The following is a 21577-nucleotide window of genomic DNA, read 5'->3' as shown; positions in this document are numbered from 1 at the left end:
GAGGGTCAAGTTCTTTCTCATCATCAGTCTCCCCACCAGGCAGATCTTCAACAGTTGCTAAACTACGCCCGACCGCATTCCCGGAAATAGAGATCGTGTTGTTTGCATTGTAATTACCGCTACTACCATCAATTGGAGAGGTGGGAGTGGACATGCCAGAACTTGGAGTAACTTCATGCTCCTCAGGTAGTTGCAGACCATTCAATGAATGGCAGTGTGGGCGGTAATATGTTATGCATGGAAGTTCCTACTTCCTGTGGCCAGCCCTGTAAATATATTTAAACAGGGAGTCAATTCTCTGCGATTTACAGTCGAAGAAATGAAAAAATATATATATATATTCTACCCACCATTATGCATGTGGCAGTTGCCATATATGAGCACATAGCACTGTGTGAGATCCTCTCCCACAAGCAGGGCAGCAATTCGAGCAAGCCATCCCCTGTCAATAGGGCCCGAACCTTTATAGTGCTCCACAACTCTCTGATTTGAAGCAGAAACTTCTTCGGCATCAGCACCATATTGGTCGAAGGCTTCATCAATAAAATGAGGCTATGTGCCACTCCCAGTGCTATGGCTTCTGCCATGTGATGGCTTCCTATTACGAAGCCCAGTAGATTGCACCAGCTCAACATCACTATTTTTACCCAAAGAAGTGTTAATATTAGATTTGTCTCCCATATAGACTTTTAAGCCAGAATCTGAGCCCGCCTTAGAAGCCAGAACAGTTGCTGCTGCAGCCTTTTTGGCAGGATCAAGGTCATATCTCTGGGTCCACAGAGGTCCACAGTCAGCAAATAGTCATTTGCATACCCAAAAGCATGCCTTCACAAGGTTCAATGCACAAAAGTATGCAGAACAACAGAAAGATAAAGGTATTGAGAGAGAGAGGGAAAATTGCAGAATGCACCTGGATAAGCTGCTGTGTTGTGTAATAGTTTGTCCTCTCTTTCAGCTCATCGAGTTTCGCTTGCCTTTCAGCAAAGAGCCTTTCGAGCATTTTCTGGTCCTTGTGATCAGCTGCAGAGCAAAATGAGGTATGGGTTTTTGAACATAATATTAACAACTACGGCCCATGCAGAAAAATCTAAAGTGTTTTACCCCTACATTTCAACAACCAAGAACCGGTCAAAACATGCATCATATAAACTTGGCAAAAAGAGTCTTGAATGAAAGCTAAATCAGCATCATTTTACATTTTAGACTATGTTTTCTTTTTTTTTTCTTTTTTTTTTTTAAAGGATGGATTACTAAAAGTTACCAAAAGTAATAATATCTGCTTTAACCATGAATACTCATGTTCCATTATGAACAGCTTAAACTCTGTAAGTTGCGATATAGAGCATAATGTGAATAGAAACTGAAAAAGAGATGCTCCTTAGTCCTTACACAAATGACCATGTCATGATGTATGCAGGTACATCAAAACCATTACACATCAAATAATGCTATCTAATATCTATTCACAAGCCAAGTCCTATCTCACCATTCAAATTAAGAGAAGAGCTCACGGAAAAGTAGTCAGCACTATAACAAATTGTACCACACAAGAAGGCAATAAAGTGAAACAGCATAAAATTTAAGCACATTGGATTAACTGTAACCGACAGAATCAACTGGTTTCATCATATGTATCAAGGACAGTGGTGGGCATGGAGAGGTGTAGCATTCTCTTTTCTATCAAAACCATAGAGTGTAAGAAGTGGACATCAAGGAAAACTGAGATAGAAGTGACAAAAAAGAGTCCAGCACAATGTATGTAGCTCTAGATAGAAAGAACCGGTGAGTGGCAAAGCATGGGACATGAAGGCAAACTCGGATAGTTAAGGCCAGTTGAAGATTTTGTGTATCCACTTCATGTGAACCAACCATGAAACTTTATGTTTTGGAAAGTCGTTATTATTCTAAATTGAATTCTTCTTCTCTGCATAAACATTAAGGAAAAATACAGAGAATTTCAACAAATCAACCCATGCAGCCAATATCCAAAGTTTATTACAACCTATATTTTCCTAGCATCCCCTCTGTGATCTCTATTCTCCTCAAACTTCACAGATGTACTGATTCATTTAACTTGCTAATCTCGATGTTTGATTCCACGAAGATTAACAAGACCAGCTATACGCAGAAAGATATTTCGTTAACAGAGTCTTGAGTCTTACTGTATTGCAGCACAGGCCCCACTCTTGATGACATTGATTTTAGGGAATGAATGTCAGATTAATTCTATTTATTAAGGTAAAATCTTTTTGCATTAAAGAATGAGAAGCATTTTCCCAAGAAAGAACCTCTTGTCGGTTAGGTATATGCCAAATGTTGTACTCTACTTTTTTCTTGCTCATTATCCTGTTCTCTGATCCATGATCCTCTTTGAAACCCACAAAGCAACTAGCATCATAGAACTGTAGTCAGGATCCACTTGGCAAAATTTCTAATATTTATGGAATATAGCAGTGCATCTGATGGCGTAACCAAAGTTCCAACAATCAAACTTTGCAACAAGAATGTTCTTAAAAGTAGACCAGAGCATAAGACAATCCAGGTTGCTGAGAAAAGTAGGACATTATTAGGCTAGCTGGTTTCCCACCGATATCATTCTCCTTCGACAGTAAGGGGAAGAGTGCTACACTAACCAGATTTCTGATAGGCTTGTGAACTAAGTATATATAGAGGTTAAGATCTGCATGAATCTTGACATATGTTTTTGCAATTTGTAGACATGTTATCAAGGAGACCAGGTTTTGGTCTTCTGTAAGTTCTTTTATAATGAAAAGAGAAAGTTTCCCTATTCTCATTCCAAAAACTGATAATCCAATTAGGGGCCAATATCTGATTTATCAAAAGAATTTAGACAAACATGAATCTTCATTGACAAAAGAAAATGGAACCACATAAATATTAAAAAAATTTGGCCATTAGAATCAAAATTTTCTGATCTACTCCTAAAAAGGTGCTTGTCTGGCTAGAACTTTTTTTTTTGACTGTATAAAAGTTTAATCATTAAGATCTCATGGACATCAGCATCATTTGTCATAACCTTTAACATGAGAACATTTGCAGTTGGTTATCAGCTAGCACTAGTGCCACCTTAGGCACCAAGAAGAGCTTTCAAAGTTATGTTTCTAAGTGTTACCAGCTGCTCTTTAGAAAATACTAGAAGTCAGAAATAGTTTTTTGAAAAAAGGGGGAAAAAATCTAATTATGCCAGAAAACATAGACTAACAGTTGAAAAGAGATCTGTATGGGACTTCAAATGTTACCTGTTTATGTGGCAGCACCTTTTACATTAATAATTTGATGCTAAATCAAGATGAATGCAAACACCACTTTTGATTTGCTTTTTCCTTGTCCTTTGGTACATAAGTTTAAAATAAACTAATATTTAAAAAAACATCAAAAGCAGCATGACACATAGACATAGAAGTGGATAAGGTACTGAACATACATTTATTAATTGTTCATTCTCACAAGTAATAACTTCCAAAATTCAACAGCTTTAACCAAAAAATAAAGCCTGACATTCTAGAAAATTCATGGACAAAAATTGTTGTGCTAATAGCCAAAATGATAGAAGCTAGTAAAATATCAGAAGGAAATAATATTTACCTAGAAGGGTTACATCACTCGCATCAGTTTACCTTTCTTTAGGTGCTTTTCTTGAATTTCACAATACTCACTTTTTGTTGATAAGGTAGTTTTTTATGTCTGGGAATGGAATCGGTACAAAGATTGCTTGATAAGCATATTATGGAAGTCATAATTAAGAAAAGCATTGTACGAAACCATATCAGAAGGAGAGAATATATGCCAGGAAGGTTGATTTTTCTCGATTAGGCTTGTCTTTCATCTTGAAGTACCTCCTAAAGTGTCCCAAGTAAATTGCTCATGCTAATAGATCGATCAGTGTTCTTTACGCTTGAAAGTGGAATTTTTAGGAACTTGCTTCAAAAGCATTTTTACAAATGCATTACCAATGAAAACTTTTGCACTTAATCTGCAAAAAGTACTCATATTCAGGCCCTTTTGTTGTGAAGCAATTCATAAACTTATCTGCTTATTCATCACGACAATTGTGGTTTTGGACTTCATGGTGTCCCTACCATCTGACATCCAAAGAATTGTCTAATAGGAATAGATAACTTTCTCAAACTGAAGTCATTAAACTGGTGAAATATAACCCTTACTGAAAAAAGGAGTAAAATATGAGTACACTATAGAGAAAATAGATAAAAGTTGGTTAAGCATAAACCTGCAAAGCATGGCTTAAATTAGTTCAACGAAATGCAAGTAAAAATAAAATTTGAAGAACAATTGATAAATGGGAAAGTCCATGCCGGTTTAAAGTTCAAGATATTTACGCCTTTTTGTGAAGCTTACAAGTGTTGAATAGATTACAGCTAATAAGCCAGGTAAAACAAAAATAGGCAACACTCTGATCACCCTCATCTACCAACTTAAATCCACTGATCTTGTCGTCATGATAGCATAAGCCACTGCCACCACCTGGTAAGAATATCAACCATCATAAGAACCTAGTTCAAATTGAAAATGTATTTTGATAACCCACTAGCCAACTATATTCAAAGACAATAAGAAGGTTTTGCAATTTTCAAAACCAAGTATGAAGAGTAATCAAGCCATAACAAGAATGTCCCAAATCTGAATAAGCAATAGAAAATACACTAAATCAGCATATATCACCAATTTTTTCACATTAACTACATATTTTAATGGTGAAATAGCAAATTAACACACAAGACCAGCAATTAATAAAGAACTGATTTCACTTCACAAGATGTCATATGTCCATGTACATTTGCAGTTGATGTTCACGTCCAGAGTCCAAATATAGACAGGACTGCCAGGTTAATAATACCAGTCTATTTAGGATCAAGAAGCAATAAATTGGGCTAACGACAAAGTCCAAGCCATGGCGGTCCGCTGGTTGCTGTTGACCCATGCAGATGGCAAAATTGCTGATGCCACAAGGAGAACCACCAAAGGAGTTACTACTACGATGCATCTAATGAATCGGAAGAGGAGAAAGAATCTAGTAGCTCTGATGTTCTGTAAGAAGGTAAGCTTAAATAAGAAAATATGATATCTTTTTTTTAAGAGTAAATAAGAAAACATGATGAGTATAGGCTAGCAAACGTTAGAAAGAAAGCATATCGGATAAAGAAGATAGCATACTTGTGAAAGATAACGAGACTGCAAAGAAAGGGTGCTACTACCTAGCTTTTACTATAGTATAGGCTTTAAACAATATACGAGCAAAGAATAAGATTAAGTGACATTGATGATATACATAGTTGGGGAAAAAGCGTGCAATAGTTCATACATACACAAAGCATACGCAAAGAGCCTCTGAGGGAAGCTCTTAAATACAAGTTATTGGTTTAAGTGACAATGAGATATCCAAATAAAGGGCGGAAGTAACAAAAGATAATATATAAATACTTTCCCCCAATTGAGAAGAAGGAATTTTCAGTAAAACGATCAGAAGAACAACCAGAAAAGAACCAGTTAGCTAACATAAAGTTTCGAACTTTAAACAAGCTCAATAGAGTCCAAGAAGCAGCAAGAGGAATCCAACCTCTAGAATGACCGAGAGAACAATTGTATTCCTGACCATCTTCCTCGACGTCTGAGGCCTTCTTTTTAACCTCGCGTGGATCGAGGCCGCCTATTTGGAGAGGTACAACAATCTCTTCTCGAAATCTTCTCTGGTCCCAAAAATCCCTTTCCACAAGCAAGAGACGAATCCCCCGCGCTGCTTCTTTGCCACCACAACCGTTGCGCCCTCTTTCTTCGAATTGGGCGCGGACTTCGCCGGCAGTCCGGCATCCTCCGCCATTCTCTGATCATAGTTGGACCAAATTAAGAACCAAAAAAACAACCGATCGAGTTTTTGATCGGAGAGCAGTGGAAGAGGAGATCCGTCGAAGAATGCACCAATATGCGACTGTAGATGGAGAGCCAAGAGAGGTTCTTCTTCTTCTTCTTTTGTAATTTTTTTTATGGCGACGGAGGGGATTTAGCGGGCTTTTCCACAAACCTCGCTTTCGAGAAAGCGGACGAGTTCTCGTGCAGGGCGGGATCGAGTAACGCGAGTACGCGATCCGAGTTGCGGGAGAGAGAGAGGGAGGCTCGGATGGAGGGTTTTAACTTTTAACGAGGATGTCATTTTTAATAAGAATGGTTTTAAAATAAATGAGGCTAAGAGAAAATTTATCAGGCAACGAGGAAGAGTAAAATGGATAATGTTGCATGCACTGTTAAATAGATAGAAACTTCAGCTGACATCGACAACAATTCCATTATTTATTAATATAAGATATTTTATATTAAATCATTATTCTTTGCCGAATAAATTTTAAAGAATAAAAACGTAATTGATGGGTTGAGATATTTTTGAAACCACAATTTTGCAACAATGCAGTGGTAGAGTAGGAGGTGCAAATCAAAATTTAACTAAAATATTTTTGAATATACTTGTCGATATGATTACAAAATATAAAAATCAATATTGTAGTTTTTTGTAAGGCTATCCTTAAATTTAGTATGGTTTTTCAGGCAGGGAAGTTAAATTTAGTAAATTTATTTCTTATATTTATGGTATTTCTACTCTTTTAAATAGTTTCATGTCTATGGTGATGAAACAACCTACTATCCATTTCACAATACTGTTAACATTATACCCTTTTAATACTTAGCTATTTATATAATTTATGTATAATGAATCTTTTCAAAACAGATGGTTTTGAATAAAATTTAGTTTTTGGAAAATTCCGATATTATAAATCATGATGAGTAACCTGAATTTAGGACAAAGTGGTCGTGATGAATTATATTTGATTTTTGGATTCCTCAGACGTTGCCCTGTCCGCATGGATCACTATAGCAAACAGCTTCAAAGTTATAATTTCAAAGCCTCTCCCAAGAGTTAAGATATGAATCAAGCAAATACTGCTACAAAAGCACAATGATATACATCTGGGTAAAAATTAAAAAGGTCATCCGCTTTTTCGGATGTTCGTTTGCAATCTTTGAAACTTCAACGGCAAGTCGGGTCCCACAACAAAGTAATTCTAATCAGATATATTTTATAGCGATCCAGAACCTCATTCAAAAAAAAAATCAACACTCCTCAATGCAGACCATATACCTGGCACGAGACCAAAGGCTGCATGGGTTATCAAAAGCCATAACCCATCAACTTCTTGGGCATAGAAGATATAACCAAGGCCTCCTGACACAAGACAAAACTTGGAACAATACCTCCGAAGAAAGTCCATCTTCCAACTCAATCAGATCCTTCATATCGGACTTGCAGGTAAATTGGGACTCTAAGACTGGCGGATATGGAGGAGAGCTAGGAGATGATAACAAATGAGATATTGGAGGAGCGGAAAAGAGAAAAAATTTGGTGGAACAAATTCTAAACCTAGGGCTCGCAGATGAACAAGCCATTCACGAACTAGCTCGAGCTTGATTCAAAATTTGGTTCAAGTTTAGCTCGTTTGAACTAAGCTCGAATAAACTTGAAATACAAATATATAAATAATTTAAATATAATACATATTGTTATTATTATCCAAATAGATAATTATTTTTATATTTATTTATTATAAATCAATGCAGATAGTGTAAAACAAAATTCATTTGAACTATAAAATTAAAATACAAACAAGATTATTATTCTAAATTATATGTCTTAAATCCCTTAAATAAGGCAAAATCACTCCATTGTACCACAGGGTTAAAAACACGAAAAAAAGTGGATACTCGTTTTCCTACAAATATTCCCTGAAGGCTCTTGAGAAGATCAGAATACAGCATCAGTTTAGACGACATCATCACTGTTTTTCCAAAGTTCAGCATGTACATAATAAGAAAAAAAAATTACATCATAGGCAGCGTTGCAGCCACATGCGTTAAACGGAATCATTGATCACTCTACATCTCTGCGAGCCCAAATAAATTGAAACACTGATGCCAAAACAACAGGTAAATGTGGTGACTGTTCGCCACTACCAAGGACAAAAAAAAAAAAAGATACCGTATAGCCCTTTGCTTTTCATCCCAGCTAAGAGAAGTACTGCTCCAAACTTGTAGAAGTGAACACATTTGCTGCTATTTGTCCAGGTTCCATTGATGAGATAAATAGTTGGTGTCTGATGAAGCGCTGAATGGGAGGATATGGTCCTCAAAATATCAGCAGCAAAACGAGGAAATATAAGCTATTAATAAAACAATAAAATAAAGAAAGGATCATACAGATAGTTGAGAGATTATATCAAGATTGGTATCAATATGCCAATCTGCCTCCAACTGTCGAACAAAAGAGGTTCGCCCACTCTCAGTGCTACAAAAGAGGACCTGGAAAATTTTTAATCAAGGAAAGCATCAAGAATAGTGAACCGGCATATGACAGAAAAAAAAAAGGATTCTACAGAGCAAGCAATACTATCCGATTCTTAGAGGTTACAGGAAACTTTCACAATAAGCAAACCATATCAAGCAGCGATTTTTAATACAGCTGGAGAATACCAGAAAATTAATAGATTCAAATCCTGACCTCAAAGATCACAGCTTTATTTATGCATGAAAAGGAAGAGAACATGAGAAGATAGAGGCAAAAGAATAATATGAAAGAAACGGAGGGAAGGGGAAGGCTCACATTCTAGGCAGTCTGCAGGGTGATACACAACCCCGGGCAACAGATAAATGAGTGCAATAGTTAAAAACAGTGGGGTCGATCTCAGCCAGCTAACAACTCTACCATCGAATTATTTCAAATGAACCTTGTTTCAACAACTTCATGGATCTAGATTATTGAAGAGAGAACACATTAAGTCTTATTCTTACAAAGTCTTGATAGCACTTTTCATAACTGAATCTTGCTCCCTCTATCCCCTAGTTCCTTACCATTTTCATCTCTTTTCTGGCATAAGTTACCTCCAATTCTGTTCTTATCCAATGAACCTCCAATGTAAAATGCCCAAGAGATCATCTCAACCTTCAGCCAACATTCTTATATGCTCATCACCTATAGAGTTACCCCCCCTTGCTCTCAGCCCCACGCGGGCAAATTTCCCCAAGAAATTCCTCAACTGCCCAAAAGCTTCTAACACCCCCAGAAAACCACAAGGAGCAAAGAGGACCAAAAATCCAGGAAGGGAAATGTGGATCAAAAGTTCCAAAATGAATCATATGTACCTTGTCCTTGATCAAGCCACCAGATTGGAAAAGCCCAGCACTCTCCAAGGCTGAAAGAACCCTTTCCTGCAACCAGGCTTTTTCTCATTATACACAAGAATGACAAATTTAAATTAGAACCATTTACAGTTTTACGCACATCAAAGTTTGACCATGCTAAAATCATGTGTTTGACCGCACTAGTAAAGTAAACTGCAGTCCAAAGATATAACAAACAAAATCTTCCATGGAAATGAAATGTCAAATACTTAGGTCATCAGTCATCGCTGATTACATCAGTTTTTTTTGGATAAAGAATAAGACAGTGGCAGTTTTTAATATTAGTTAATAACTAAAGAAATAATAGAAAAGAGATTTTTCAAAAAAAGAGCAAGGTTAAAAACATAACAAATGAAGCAATAAAGCCATGCAAAATACTTCTACCATTGTTTCTGCAGTGCCTTGATACAGTTTGTCCATGTCATGTAGAACCATCTAAAAATTAAATTTGCCCTAAATTGTGCCAGACCTTGCATGTATTTCACGCAGGCCTGCTGTCATATATTCAAGAGATCCTGATGGAGTTCACTTGGCTAAAAAATGTTATTCTCAAAGACAGCGTTTGATGATTTATGAAGTTGTTAACAAACAAAAGTTCATCATGATTAAAACTTGACTAGCAGAACAATAAGTGAAATAAAAATTAACAGTTATATCTTGATAAGTTAATCTCAAAGATGGTATGATCATAAGATGATGATTTCAACATGATCAAAGCTTGATTAGCAAAGCAGCGGGGAAAAGGACACCATCAGTGATATTCAGCAGTTTATGTTTGTAGAATAATAGTATATTCAGAGTGAAATGAATTATATCAGAAGAAAAGAAGCAAGATGCCTGCCACAGAGTTTTAGTAGATGATATAATGATGAGACAACAAACGAGGTTACAGGGCAATTGAAGTGGACTTAAATTTAATGAGAAAGCATTCCATCATAGAAATTACAGCTATCTTTAAGCTACCAAAATATTCATTAATCAGAGAGATTGAAGTTTACAAATTAGAAGTTCAATGAATGCATACCTCACTTTCATCATCAAGAACTGTTTCCATCAAATAAAGATCACAATATTTCATGATTTCCAGAAGAATTTCCACCACAGAGGGCCTAACAGTAGCATGTTTCTGCAAGAACAATATGCATAAAGTCAATTCACTCGGACTAGGGTTTTTTTTTTTGAAAAAAAAAGGAAAAAAAAAAAACAGATTGAGCAGCTTGAGGTACAATCAACTGTAAACCTGAAGCTCTTCTGGACTTTTTTCCTCCAGGATCACACCAAGTAGCTGGCAGGTCATCTGCATAAGAAAAAAGGAAAAAAGGAAACCCAAAATGCTTCATATAGAAGGTAGTAAAAGCTCCTTTCTCAGAAGAGATGGTAATAGTCTACGTATAAATGTCATAAGCACACCCTGCAAATAACTGACAAAAACAAACATATACATCCATTAAAGAAACGTGATAGGGTAGGATGAAGATACAACGCTCAAAGCAATAATATCATGCATCTTTCCTAGCCATACGAAAACGAGAAGCACAAGCACTGAGCTGAATGCAGTAATTCTCTAAGATAGCCATAATATTCAATTAGAAGAGTCTGATTAATTAATGTGGTTCTTCCTGAGACGTTTGATGAGTTATAGTTAATTTTCTAAGAAATGCTCTCCTAGAAAGGATGAGTGATCAAAAAATTGGAAACGAAGGAGGTCAATAAGGAGGGCAAGAAGGAATGCACTTTGGATGGCATTAACACATATATATACAATGTTCAAGGCTGCAAAATATGTTGGTGTATTAGAGAAAATGCAATTTCAATGGACTCAATTATGAGATCATTTTGCAGATTATCATGAGCCTGGGTACAATATTCTGGCCCCAAGCATCCACCAAGCCAAGGCATATGCATTCACCACTACCCTTCAAATACCACCACTGGCTTGGTGGGTGGATGCATATTTAATTAAGCATTCAAAAGTGCTTAATTAAGCTTTTGCACAATGGTTGCCTCATTCCACTCAACGGCAATTGTCATTGCAATCACTCTGCACAGATGGGTTTGGCGAAAAAAATCAATAGTCCACCCAAGGATCTGCACACAGATCCCAACCAACAAACATAGCCTGCACGTGGAACACCCAATGACCTCATGTGACTAATTTAATATCAAAATGACTAATTTAGTGTTGCACATTTACACATACAAGTGCGTATATGAGTAGGTATGAGCATGAAACAAAAGACAGGTATTTATTTGTCCATTGCAAGTGGAAGGCATGTTTTGGATCCCCAATTTTCCTTCATTTTGACGAAACAAGCAAACATCAACATATGCATTCATATACATGCATGTTAAAAGACCTATGTGGGATTCTGATGTGCCAAACACCTAATCTAAATCCAAAATCCCAACACCAGTTTTCATCCAAAACCAACCTTAGTTATAACAGGTTTTATTCTTTATTGTTGTTATTTATTCTTATACTGTACAATCACAAAAGGGAAAACGATCATCTACATAAAATACTTATTCATAAAAGAGAAGACTGTTCATTCAGTCAGCTAAAAAAGAGGATCAAAGTTATAGTGATGTACGAATAAATTTTGACCATGTTATATGCTAGTAGCTATGGGAATCTGAATTTGAATCAAGTAAAGAAAACAAATCACAAAGTGCCCAAGAATAAGATCCTGGCATTACAGATAAACCATAAAAATGTGGACCAGAAACTTCAGAACTAGACTGCATAGGTTGTGGAATCAAAATCATATTATACAGACCGTATGAATCTCTAATGTTCTTAAAGTACGTAAAGGAAAGTAACATACATTTAAAGCAATCAGCAGTGGAACTGTGAAATACAAAATTAAGAAAAGAAAAAAATCCTGGTTCAGGAATGGCAAAGAAGTAATGGCATAAAGGGCTGTAAAAATACAAATAAGAAGAAGAATGTGAGAAGTTAGTAAGGCTACACATGCAGTCTAAGATGATTCATACAATGGGCTGGAAGAGTGCAAGAAAAGAAAAACAGGTCAGCTAGGGTGAGGGAAAGGATACCTAGAGATAACTTAGATAAATTAATATTTTATAGGGATAAAAGATGGCAAGGTTAAAAGAAGGTTGAAAGGTTTTCCTTTTTCCCCGCATGTTGTTAAAGGGAACCATACAAGAGCATTTATTCCAAAAAAAATGAAGCAGCATCAGTCAGAACTGATAAGGATGCAGAATGTAAGGCATTAAAATCAGACAAAATGTTATATAAGGTTGATGAATTGAGTTAACACAGTTGACACATATGCAAAGAAGTTCTAAAATCAAGAAAAAATGCCAAACAACTGGAAATTAAGTATACAGGTTTTCCTCTATGAGAACAATGGGGATGAGCAAAGGTGCACCATCTACTGTCGACTTAAAGCCACAAGATGAAGTCAAAGGAAACGGATCTGAAACAAAGATTAAAGGCCATAAACCGCACGCCATACTAAATCCAGTTAACAGCTGAGTTTCAGAAGCTTGTACTACAAATCACATAAAAATTCAGCAGATATGAAGGAAAATTATGACAATTGTTATTGAGATATATTAAAACATCACAAACATCAGGAATACTTTGTTCAGATTGTATACCTTTCGGCGGCCACTCAATTTCATATGAGATAAAATTATGATTATTGTTATTGAGACATATTAAAACATTACAGACATCAGGAATACTTTGTTCAAATTGTATACCATTCGGCAGCCACTCAATTTCTTCTTCACAATCTCTCCGAGACTGAGCTGCAAACGTTGGCCAAAAGGAAAAGGGGTAAGCATTCGCCAAGCCAAGAAGCACGAATCTCAATCTTTTGAACAAAAAGGCACAAAATTTACCTGAACTGGAGCACCAATCGCCTCGAACTCATCAGGCTCCTTCATTTCCAGCACTGGCGCGACCCCTTCCGAGCTGGAACCAACTCCACCCGCCGGCTGACTCGCCGACGGAGTAATCCTCCGCTTCTGAGCATTCCTTCTCGGTCTTCCCGGCGGCGACCGCAGGAACTTCCATGCGAAGACCACAGCGATGGCGAACCCGGCGACGGCTCCGAGCGACCCCGCCGTCTAAAAAAAAAAAAAGCCACCGACGAATTCTCCCATCATCCACCCGACATTAGAATCGAAGCTCGTTCAATCTGAGAATTTTTAGGTTATGGGGTTAGGGTTTTACCTTGTGGTTGAAGAGGAGCATGAGGACGTCGGCGATCTTGCGGTTGAGGAGGCGAGACAGCCGCCTGACGAGGTTTCCGACGTGGTCGGCGACGCGATCGGACATCGGTCCCCGGGGGCTCGTCGGGAGGTCTAGTTTTCCAGGAAAGGGAAAGGGTGGCTCCTTGTCTTTGTCGAAGCTGGCTGGGTGCCGTGACCCGGTTTGAGGGTTGGAAGAGGATTTTCGAGTTGGAAGACTGGAAAGGCAGAGGTACCTTGTTGTATCCAGCTTCCCCTAATGCGGCATGTCGGACGCCGAATATGGTTATCTCTAATTTAATTATCAATTTTCTATTTCTAAATTTAAAAATAATTCTTCCTTTTTGGTACATAATTTACAAATAATCCTTGAAAGAGGCCTAGTTACAATGTTACATGGAGTGGGGAATTATAGATATATTTAAAATTTATAAAAATGGAAATGGCTAAAAGGGGAGAGCATGATAGTTTCTATTGTAATAGTCAAGATAAAAATTGTTATTTATACTTCGTACTTGCCCTATTGTTCCAAAAAAAAAAAGAAAAATCAAACATAAAATTTAATTTCACTTTGCAAATTTTGAATCAGATCCATTTTTTAAAAAATATAATTTTAGGGGGGGGGGGGGGGGACTTTGCAAAATATTATATTACTATTTCCATTGCCACTTGTAAGAACATTTTTGTATATATATCACTATATACTACCTACCAAATATCAAAAAAAAAAAAAAAAAGAGGCATGGTATGTACTTATCCAGCAAGCCAAAACTATGCATTCAAATAAGGGTATGGGTACAATTTTCTAATTTTCATTCATGTTACAGCTTGCCTTTATATAATTCTTTTAAATTGGGATCCAATGAAAATGAACAATTTCTTTTGAAAAATTATGGATAATTTTCCTTAAGCAAATTTCACGTAAAACAAGTCAGCTTTTTTTTTTGGGGGGGGGGGGGGGGGGGGGGGTGGTTAACTTTGCATGAATGCTATAACTTAGAGATTTAGAATAATTTATTTTCAATCAATGACCTATTATTATTTCTTTATGAGTGTGTGCATGCATATGTGTATAGATGTAGATATAAAAACAGATATAGATATAGATATTCTGTATAGAGTAAATTCAGCAAGTGTCATGGCCAATTTTATATGAAGTTCATAATTTAGCAAACAGGTAATTTAGGACTCGTTTGGTTTATGGAAAGATTTTTTCTTCACTAAAATATTTTTCTTGGGAAGCAGAGGCCTAGGTATATGATACCTGAAAAAGTGATTTTTACATGTTTGGTTGACCATAAAAAAGTAACACATTTTAGAGCAACTTATGTTTGATAGAGCATCTACTTTTTTGAAAAAGTTGTATAAAATACATGTTATGCTCTTAATAAAAGAAAAGATCTTATTTATTTTATTTTAAAGCTTAAGGATGCTTTTGGGGGAAAAAATGATCTCGATTTTCGGTAGATAGAAAAGTGACTTTCCCACATCCCACATAGATTTTTGTTTTCCATGAAATATTGGGAATCTTATTTTCATAGAAAAGCTACTTTGTCATTTCTCTTCTTTGAAAATTCCAACTAAAGGAGAAGCATTTCTCCATTTTTTTGCTAACCATACTTTTCCTCCGCTGCTTTCCGCGAACTAAATAAGTCCTTAGGATTAGACCAAGAACTTCTGTTACAATACTGTTTTATGAGGATGCATCTACCAAATGAAGTCGGCAGAACCTTGCTGACTTCATATGAAGCATCCTGCACCAAGATCCAAAAGTAAGTTATAATAACAGGCTTAAAATCTTCCACAACATAACCTTCCAATAAATAAAATTGGTGCACGGTTACAAACTTCCTTTGTGAAGCTTGCTCTAGTTACCCAAGGTCAAGGTGTTGGATTCCTTCCTTTTCAATTTACAGAAGAACTCTCTCCCTCTTTTTCCAAGATCTCATCCTCCGATCCTTTTTATTATAGTTGGGAAGGCCCCTTAGCTGTAAGGCTTATCTATTGGACTGAATTTTCTATTGAATTATGGATTATATAGTATATTTAAGTAAGGTCCACATCAACCCAATCCTTATCCAGTCCAAATTCTATGAGGAAAAAAACAAACTTCAATAGATACTTTTTTATCTTGCAGTCCAGCAAATCTATAGATAGGATTTAGACCAAAATTAGGATGTACCTATGAGCTAAACATACTAGGTGTATTTGGAAAATCCAATAAAATTGGGCTGGGTTTTCTATATGAATCGGGCCGGTTAATATACCCGGCTTGTTTTCTTCCAAAGCCTCGTTCTAGTTTTGGCCTAAATCCATCTACGGGCCTGTTGGACTGTAGGATAAAAGAAAAAAGATCTATAGAGATATTTTTGGGCTTCCTACAAAATTTGGGCTGGAGAGAGATTGGATTGATATGGGCACTATTTAATCCATGATCTATGGAAAATCCAACCCAATTCTACTAGATTTTTTAAGGGTCTGTTTGGAATTTCCTACAGAAATGGGTTGAAAATTCTGTAGGAATCAAACCTCTTGGCCCATCTAACTTCCATTTTCTAAGGGCTCGTTTGGTTCGTGGGAAAAGAAGGGGGGAAAGTGTGGTCAACGGGAAAGTAATGAGATGCCTCTTGTTTGGTTGGAGTTTTCAAAGGAGAGAGAAGGGAAAGTTATATTCCCATGGGAATGTGATTCCCACATTTCATGGGAAAGTCTTTCCCATGAGAAACATGGGAAAGTTACTTTCCCATGAGGCAGGAATCACTCCATTTTTACTTTTTCCCAAAAAGTCCCTTCAGCATTAAAGAAGCATTAAAGAGGCATTAAAAATCTAATTTTTATTAAGGGCATAATAGAAATTATATATAACTTTCCTAGGAAAGTGGATGGCCAACCAAACATAAGCACCTTGGAAATTTGTCACTTTCCCATGGTCAACCAAACATACCAAAAATACTTTCCTAGGCATCCTCTTCCTAGGAATTTGTTTCCCAGGAATCATATTCCTAGGAAGGAAAATGCTTCCCGCAAACCAAACGAGTCCTAAGTGTGTGTCTAATGACTCTAATCCCAGCATAAATCCTAGCCTTTGGGTTGTAGAAAGAAAAAAATCTTTATAGATATTTTTGTTCTTATAGAATTTAAACTGGATGGTGTTTGGTTGACAAAGGATTGGTCCAATTTATAAATCCTACCACATTTTCAGCTCAATTTTATAAAAATATCCGAACAAAGAATCCATAACCCAAATCATAAAAACTTCGTTTCTATTGAAAATTCAGCCTAATCCTGCCGTCTCTCCACCAACTGCGCACCTCTCCAAACACCCTGCGGAACGCTTGCCAGCTCCACGCCCTCATCCTCGATTCATACCATCAACCTCGCGCCCGTTCCTTCGCAACAACCTCTCCCTATGCGCCAAGTGAGGCTCACTCGGCGACACCCAAAAGGTCGTCGACACAATGCCAACGAGAAACATCATCTCCTACATTGCCGTTCTTTTTTCCATTTGTTCCAAAAAATGGACTTTGAGAGCCTCAAACCCAATGCTTCCACACTCTCTTGCCTCGTCCAAGCCTCATCTTCCCTCCAGGACCCATCTGTTCCCGGGTCACAACTTGTGGCTTTTCAAACAACATATGTGTGTTCAAACTAGCTGCTGACCGGGTCTTCAGTAAAATGGGTAAAAGAGAGATGTCATTGCTTGGAACTCTATAATTCTCATGGTAGTCTCGAGAGAGGCTTGCAAGTCTTCAGCCGCATGTTGGGGACTGGTTTAGTGCCAAACCAGAGCGCGTCTTCCCCAGTTTTGAGTGCTTATGGGAGAACATGGGATCAAAACAGAGGGCGAATTACCCAGGCCTGGATGATCAAGTCTGAATTTTTACCAGATATCCAGTCACAGAATGCCTGCTCGACATGTACACCAGCTGTGGGGACATAAAAACTGCACCATCTGTTTTTGAGAGGATTGAGACACCTGACTTGGTCTCTTAGAATTCAGTCATTGTCGCCGGGCATTCTGATATCGGCGATGGAGAAAAGACCACGAAAATGTCTACTCATTATGAACAATGTCTCTATATGGAGGGCCCAAACCCAGATGAGTATACATTTGCAGCCATTATTTCTGCTACTGCTTCTTTGCCCTATATAAATTATGGGAGACACCTTCATAACCAAATTGTTCAAGTAGGATTGAAGTTTTGTATATTTGTAGGAAATACACTAATTAATATGTACTTTATGAATGATGCGCCAGATTCTTATCGAAAGTTATTTCACTGTATTTCAGAGAAATTAAGATGTCATAACCTGGACCAAAATGATTGTTGGCCATTCAAGGTTGGGCCAGTGTTGTATAGAATCTCTTGCCTCCATATCTTTTGTTGGGTTTGCAAGCTTTTCTTTCTTTTACTTTGATTCTTCTCATTTTCATTTTCTTCTTTATAATGATATGCGTGTCTTATTTGTCTGCCAATCACTTATTACTCTCCCTTGATTTAGATGATTAGCTTCCCCATATACTTTTTATTTAAAAGGAAAGTAGAGATAGAGCTCGATCGACCCACTTATTTAAAAGCTACCTGATATCATTGTAGGAGGTGTCACAAACACATAGCTAAGGTCCTTAACATTTTCTTCACCACTTATGGAGGAGGTCTAATTCTCGAATGAAAAGGTAGCCGGGTTGAGTAATAGATTTTAATCCAAAATCATACATGAAAAACTAAGCTGTGGTTTGACAAGATGGATGATTTAATGCGAGAACAATGATCTGTAAAGGAACTCTATTTTAATGAGATAAAAACATTTTAAGCCTGAAATTGCTTCTGTGATCTTAAAATAAATGACCAGCAAGCATGCTCCAAGTGGAAGAACCTGTAAACACAGCTCTTGATCAAAAGCTAGCAGATTTTTTTTTTAACCAAAAAAAAACTAAATCTATCTGCTTCTATTAACTCATTGTGTCGAACTTTTCATTGCGATACAAACAAGTCTTCAACATAGAGCTGTATTGGAAGTTCAAAGGACAAGCATTTTTTAACAGGTAGATTTAACCTACAAACCACAATAACTCACACCTGATTGCTATATAAACAACTCAGCTGATGTGAAGTTTCATTAGAGCAGGTTCTTAGCACAACGAATTCCAGTCCCCACATGGACCACATCCAAATCTTTATTGCCATTTTCAAGGTTAATTAACCCATCCGGCCATGGAGCCCCCCCTGCATCTTAGCTTTTTTCTAATCGTCCAAATACATCCAATTTGATTAACTTTGTCTTGTCTGGCTCCTGTCCTCTTATGGTGGCCTCACCAACAGTTATACACGATCCAATATTCATAAATTTGACATGGAACTCTAGATACAAAAATTTGAAGTCTCTCTGAGTTAAAAGATGCTGAAACACTGTAGTTATTACAGGGATAGTATGCTTCATCTTTGCAATCAAATTGAAAAGCAAGATGGTTAATGATCAAACTTATGGACTGTATTTGATACACAGACGTACAAATTATTCGTCTTAAAGAATGGAGTTGTTCTTCTTCGTCATTATCCTCACAGTCCTTCCTCTCTTTCTAATGCGCACGATTTTTATTTTTTTTTGAAGAAATTTGTACGGCAAAAAGTGTAGTAGTTATCTGTACAGGTGCAAGAGAGTGATCAGAAATGGCCTAGATGAGAAACCTTGAAAGCCCAACTTTATATCCAGTTTTCTTGACATCCATCTTCACCTGCTCTCTAAACTCCCCGAAAGTGAACTTTTTGTAAGGCGACGGCTCTTCGTAGCTCCCTATGGTAGACTCATATGATGGGCAGAGGAAATAGGCTATGGAGTACCTCTCCAACCTCCCATTAGCCATCACTTTGTGCTCCACGCTCTTGTAGATGTCATTGCTCCACGCCTGCCACAAACCATATCCATATTAATGATTAGAGCATTTAGTTCAGTTGAACCACATCAAAACTACCACACCAAAGCAAGCATAAAGAAATGAAAAAGCTTGGGCACTTTAGACTTTGTGCCCTTGGTTTTTTTTTTTTTTTGGGGGGGTGGCGGCTACTTCTACTTCCGCAATAATTGAGTTCATTGATCATAACCATCTTTTGATATGATTTCATGGGCCACGGCTTACTTCTGTACAAGGTGGCAGTGGCTGCGGATCGATACCCAGCCGAAATGATTGACCAAGCGGTCCAAGCCCTCAGTACTTTTTAAGAAAAAAAGTCGGCATATGGTTGTCCTTATTTTCCATTGGAAATCGTAATAGTTTTTGGAGTACACGTGTTTTTTTTGAACTTCAGTGAAAATAAAAGCATTTGCTGACTGTTTGTGCTGTAAACAGATGTAGAGAGTTGCCCAGTTCAGATACCTGAAAGAGATCTCCAATGTTGACTATGAGAGCATCCGGATTCGGCCTGACAGCAACCCATTTGGAATCCTTCATCAATTGCAGGCCGCCAACCTCATCTTGATGAAGGATGGTGAGGAAGTCGCTGTCGGTGTGGGGCATCAAACCGTAGGTCTCTGGTGAGAATGGGCATGGTGGATACCGGTTCAATCGAAGGAAGCATGTCCTCTCGCTGCAGTTCTCTATGAAGCACTCCCCAGGACAGCCCAGATTCTCGGCTAGAACTCCCGCAAGCATCCGAGCAAGCTCGGACATGGCCCCGGCAAGCTTCTCCATCGCCGCCCTGGCAGAACAAAGTTTCGTCAGCCATGATACTATGATAGCATCGCCGCTACCTTTTACGGGAAGATGTCAAATGATGGGCATTTTGGACATTGCAGTAGGATTTAAATGCGGTATCAGAGGGAAATACGAATACCTGAGGGAGTCGAACTCCCCGCTGCGACCATCCTCCTCCGAGATCTTTTCAAGAGGGACATGGAAGGCCTCTGACCATGCGAACTGGCTGAGAGACATGGCAGTTGGAGTTCCCCACCGGTAAGAGTTATTCAAGAGCCCAGAGCTGGTTTTTTTCTCGAAAGGCATCCCAAACAGCTTCATTTGTTCTCTCCTCATCTCCCCTAAGAGCTCGGTGCTGATTCCATGGCTCAGCACCTGAAAGAAGCCCCACTCCGAGGAGGCCTTTGCGATTGCCGCAGCACAAGCACGCCGCTCGTCTTCGTCGCCGCTCCTGAGTCCGCTCAGGTCTATCATCGGAAGCTCGCACTCCCCCACGACTTCATGGACTTGGACTTGGGAGCACTGCGCGATGGAGTTATTCAACAAAGCTTTGTAGAGCTCTTCGAAAGGAGGATCGCACGAAGCCTTGGAGGGAAACATGGCTGCCCTGGCTATTAAACCAAAAGAGACGGGAACTATGGGAAGAATGGAGAGCGCGTCGATTTGGAGGGCTGCTCTGATGGTTGTGGGGACTTATATAATGCTGCATGGCAGGCCTGGAGAGTGAGAGGCCCAAGGGAAGGTGGTGAAATGGGACAGAGCATAAGGAATCCAAGGGCGGAGAGACGAGGATTTGACACTTGGAGCGAGGGGAGAGCTCTACTGCAAACTTGTCATGTGGTGACCGAGTGCACAAAGATACGCTTAGGTACCATAATAAAAAAGGAAGAAGAAAAGCATGTCTGAGGTCTCAATCTTTGATTTGTTAACTATGTTACAGAGACAAATAGATCATGACACTTTCTTTTCTTCTTTTTTCTTTTCTTCCTCTAGGTGTTGTGGGATTAGTTAGATTGCATAGAGACTTTCTAACTAACGGATGGTTCATGCGTGGAACTCCATCGTAGAAGCCAAAGATACTGTTTTCGTGCTAGCACTCCTAATGCTCTTCTACGGAGTTTTGACTTCATATGGTTATGACTGGGGTATGTTCCTCCACGTAGATGTTTCTGTAAACTGTATAGGGGAAGCAGCGAAAGTGTTAATTGAGTCATCGGCAGTTTCATCTCTCATATTGAAGTAACTATGTTGTCGGTGGACGATTGAACAACCGTTTCAGATTACTGTTTTCTTGATGGATTTGTGGAGCCTCACAATTATTATAAAAAGAGTCACCGGAGATTCAGGAAATTTGAGTCATGGTTTCTTCCTGCTTCTAAATCATGATTTCAGGAGACTTCG

General features: G+C 38.1%; 2 protein-coding genes and 1 pseudogene across 3 annotated transcripts; all 3 read right to left on the bottom strand.

Moving 5' to 3' along the window:
* Nucleotides 1-98: 98 nt before the first annotated feature.
* On the bottom strand, nucleotides 99-5864 carry LOC103717352 (uncharacterized protein At2g24330-like; annotated as a pseudogene). The gene is made up of 5 exons (XR_016398708.1): nucleotides 5597-5864; nucleotides 4378-4503; nucleotides 911-1020; nucleotides 351-768; nucleotides 99-266 (listed from the first exon to the last, which is right to left on the bottom strand). The product of XR_016398708.1 is annotated as an uncharacterized protein At2g24330-like (transcript).
* A 1981-nt stretch (nucleotides 5865-7845) lies between these two features.
* On the bottom strand, nucleotides 7846-13705 carry LOC103717360 (ubiquitin-conjugating enzyme E2 enzyme activator PEX22-like). Its single transcript, XM_008805709.5, has 8 exons — nucleotides 13466-13705; nucleotides 13132-13359; nucleotides 12991-13038; nucleotides 10502-10558; nucleotides 10286-10387; nucleotides 9223-9288; nucleotides 8281-8382; nucleotides 7846-8188 (listed from the first exon to the last, which is right to left on the bottom strand). The coding sequence occupies exons 1-8, from the start codon at nucleotides 13568-13570 to the stop codon at nucleotides 8090-8092; spliced, it is 807 nt and encodes a 268-aa protein (XP_008803931.1). The 5' UTR covers nucleotides 13571-13705; the 3' UTR covers nucleotides 7846-8089.
* A 5316-nt stretch (nucleotides 13706-19021) lies between these two features.
* Nucleotides 19022-20921, bottom strand: LOC103717366 (gibberellin 2-beta-dioxygenase 6). The gene is made up of 3 exons (XM_017845365.5): nucleotides 20316-20921; nucleotides 19859-20180; nucleotides 19022-19390 (listed from the first exon to the last, which is right to left on the bottom strand). Exons 1-3 carry the CDS (start codon nucleotides 20774-20776, stop codon nucleotides 19160-19162), a joined length of 1014 nt encoding a protein of 337 aa, XP_017700854.3. The 5' UTR covers nucleotides 20777-20921; the 3' UTR covers nucleotides 19022-19159.
* Nucleotides 20922-21577: the final 656 nt, after the last annotated feature.

Source organism: Phoenix dactylifera, chromosome 16 (assembly GCF_051530095.1).
Source record: "Phoenix dactylifera cultivar Ajwa chromosome 16, Ajwa_hap1_PhDact_Kaust_v1.1, whole genome shotgun sequence".
Lineage (NCBI taxonomy): Eukaryota > Viridiplantae > Streptophyta > Magnoliopsida > Arecales > Arecaceae > Phoenix > Phoenix dactylifera.
This window is presented reverse-complemented; position numbering and strand designations above follow the sequence as displayed.

Excerpts from the sequence above, each read along its gene's own strand:
- LOC103717360 (XM_008805709.5), bottom strand. The coding sequence starts at position 13,570 with ATGTCCGATCGCGTCGCCGACCACGTCGGAAACCTCGTCAGGCGGCTG. Across the intron at positions 10,559-12,990 it reads AATTGAGTGGCTGCCGAATG|ATGACCTGCCAGCTACTTGG; the intron begins GTATACAATTTG and ends TTTCTTATGCAG. Across the intron at positions 8,383-9,222 it reads GTGGCTTGATCAAGGACAAG|GTCCTCTTTTGTAGCACTGA; the intron begins GTACATATGATT and ends AAAATTTTCCAG.
- LOC103717366 (XM_017845365.5), bottom strand. The coding sequence starts at position 20,776 with ATGTTTCCCTCCAAGGCTTCGTGCGATCCTCCTTTCGAAGAGCTCTAC. Across the intron at positions 20,181-20,315 it reads GGGGAGTTCGACTCCCTCAG|GGCGGCGATGGAGAAGCTTG; the intron begins GTATTCGTATTT and ends TTGTTCTGCCAG. Across the intron at positions 19,391-19,858 it reads ACATTGGAGATCTCTTTCAG|GCGTGGAGCAATGACATCTA; the intron begins GTATCTGAACTG and ends GGTTTGTGGCAG.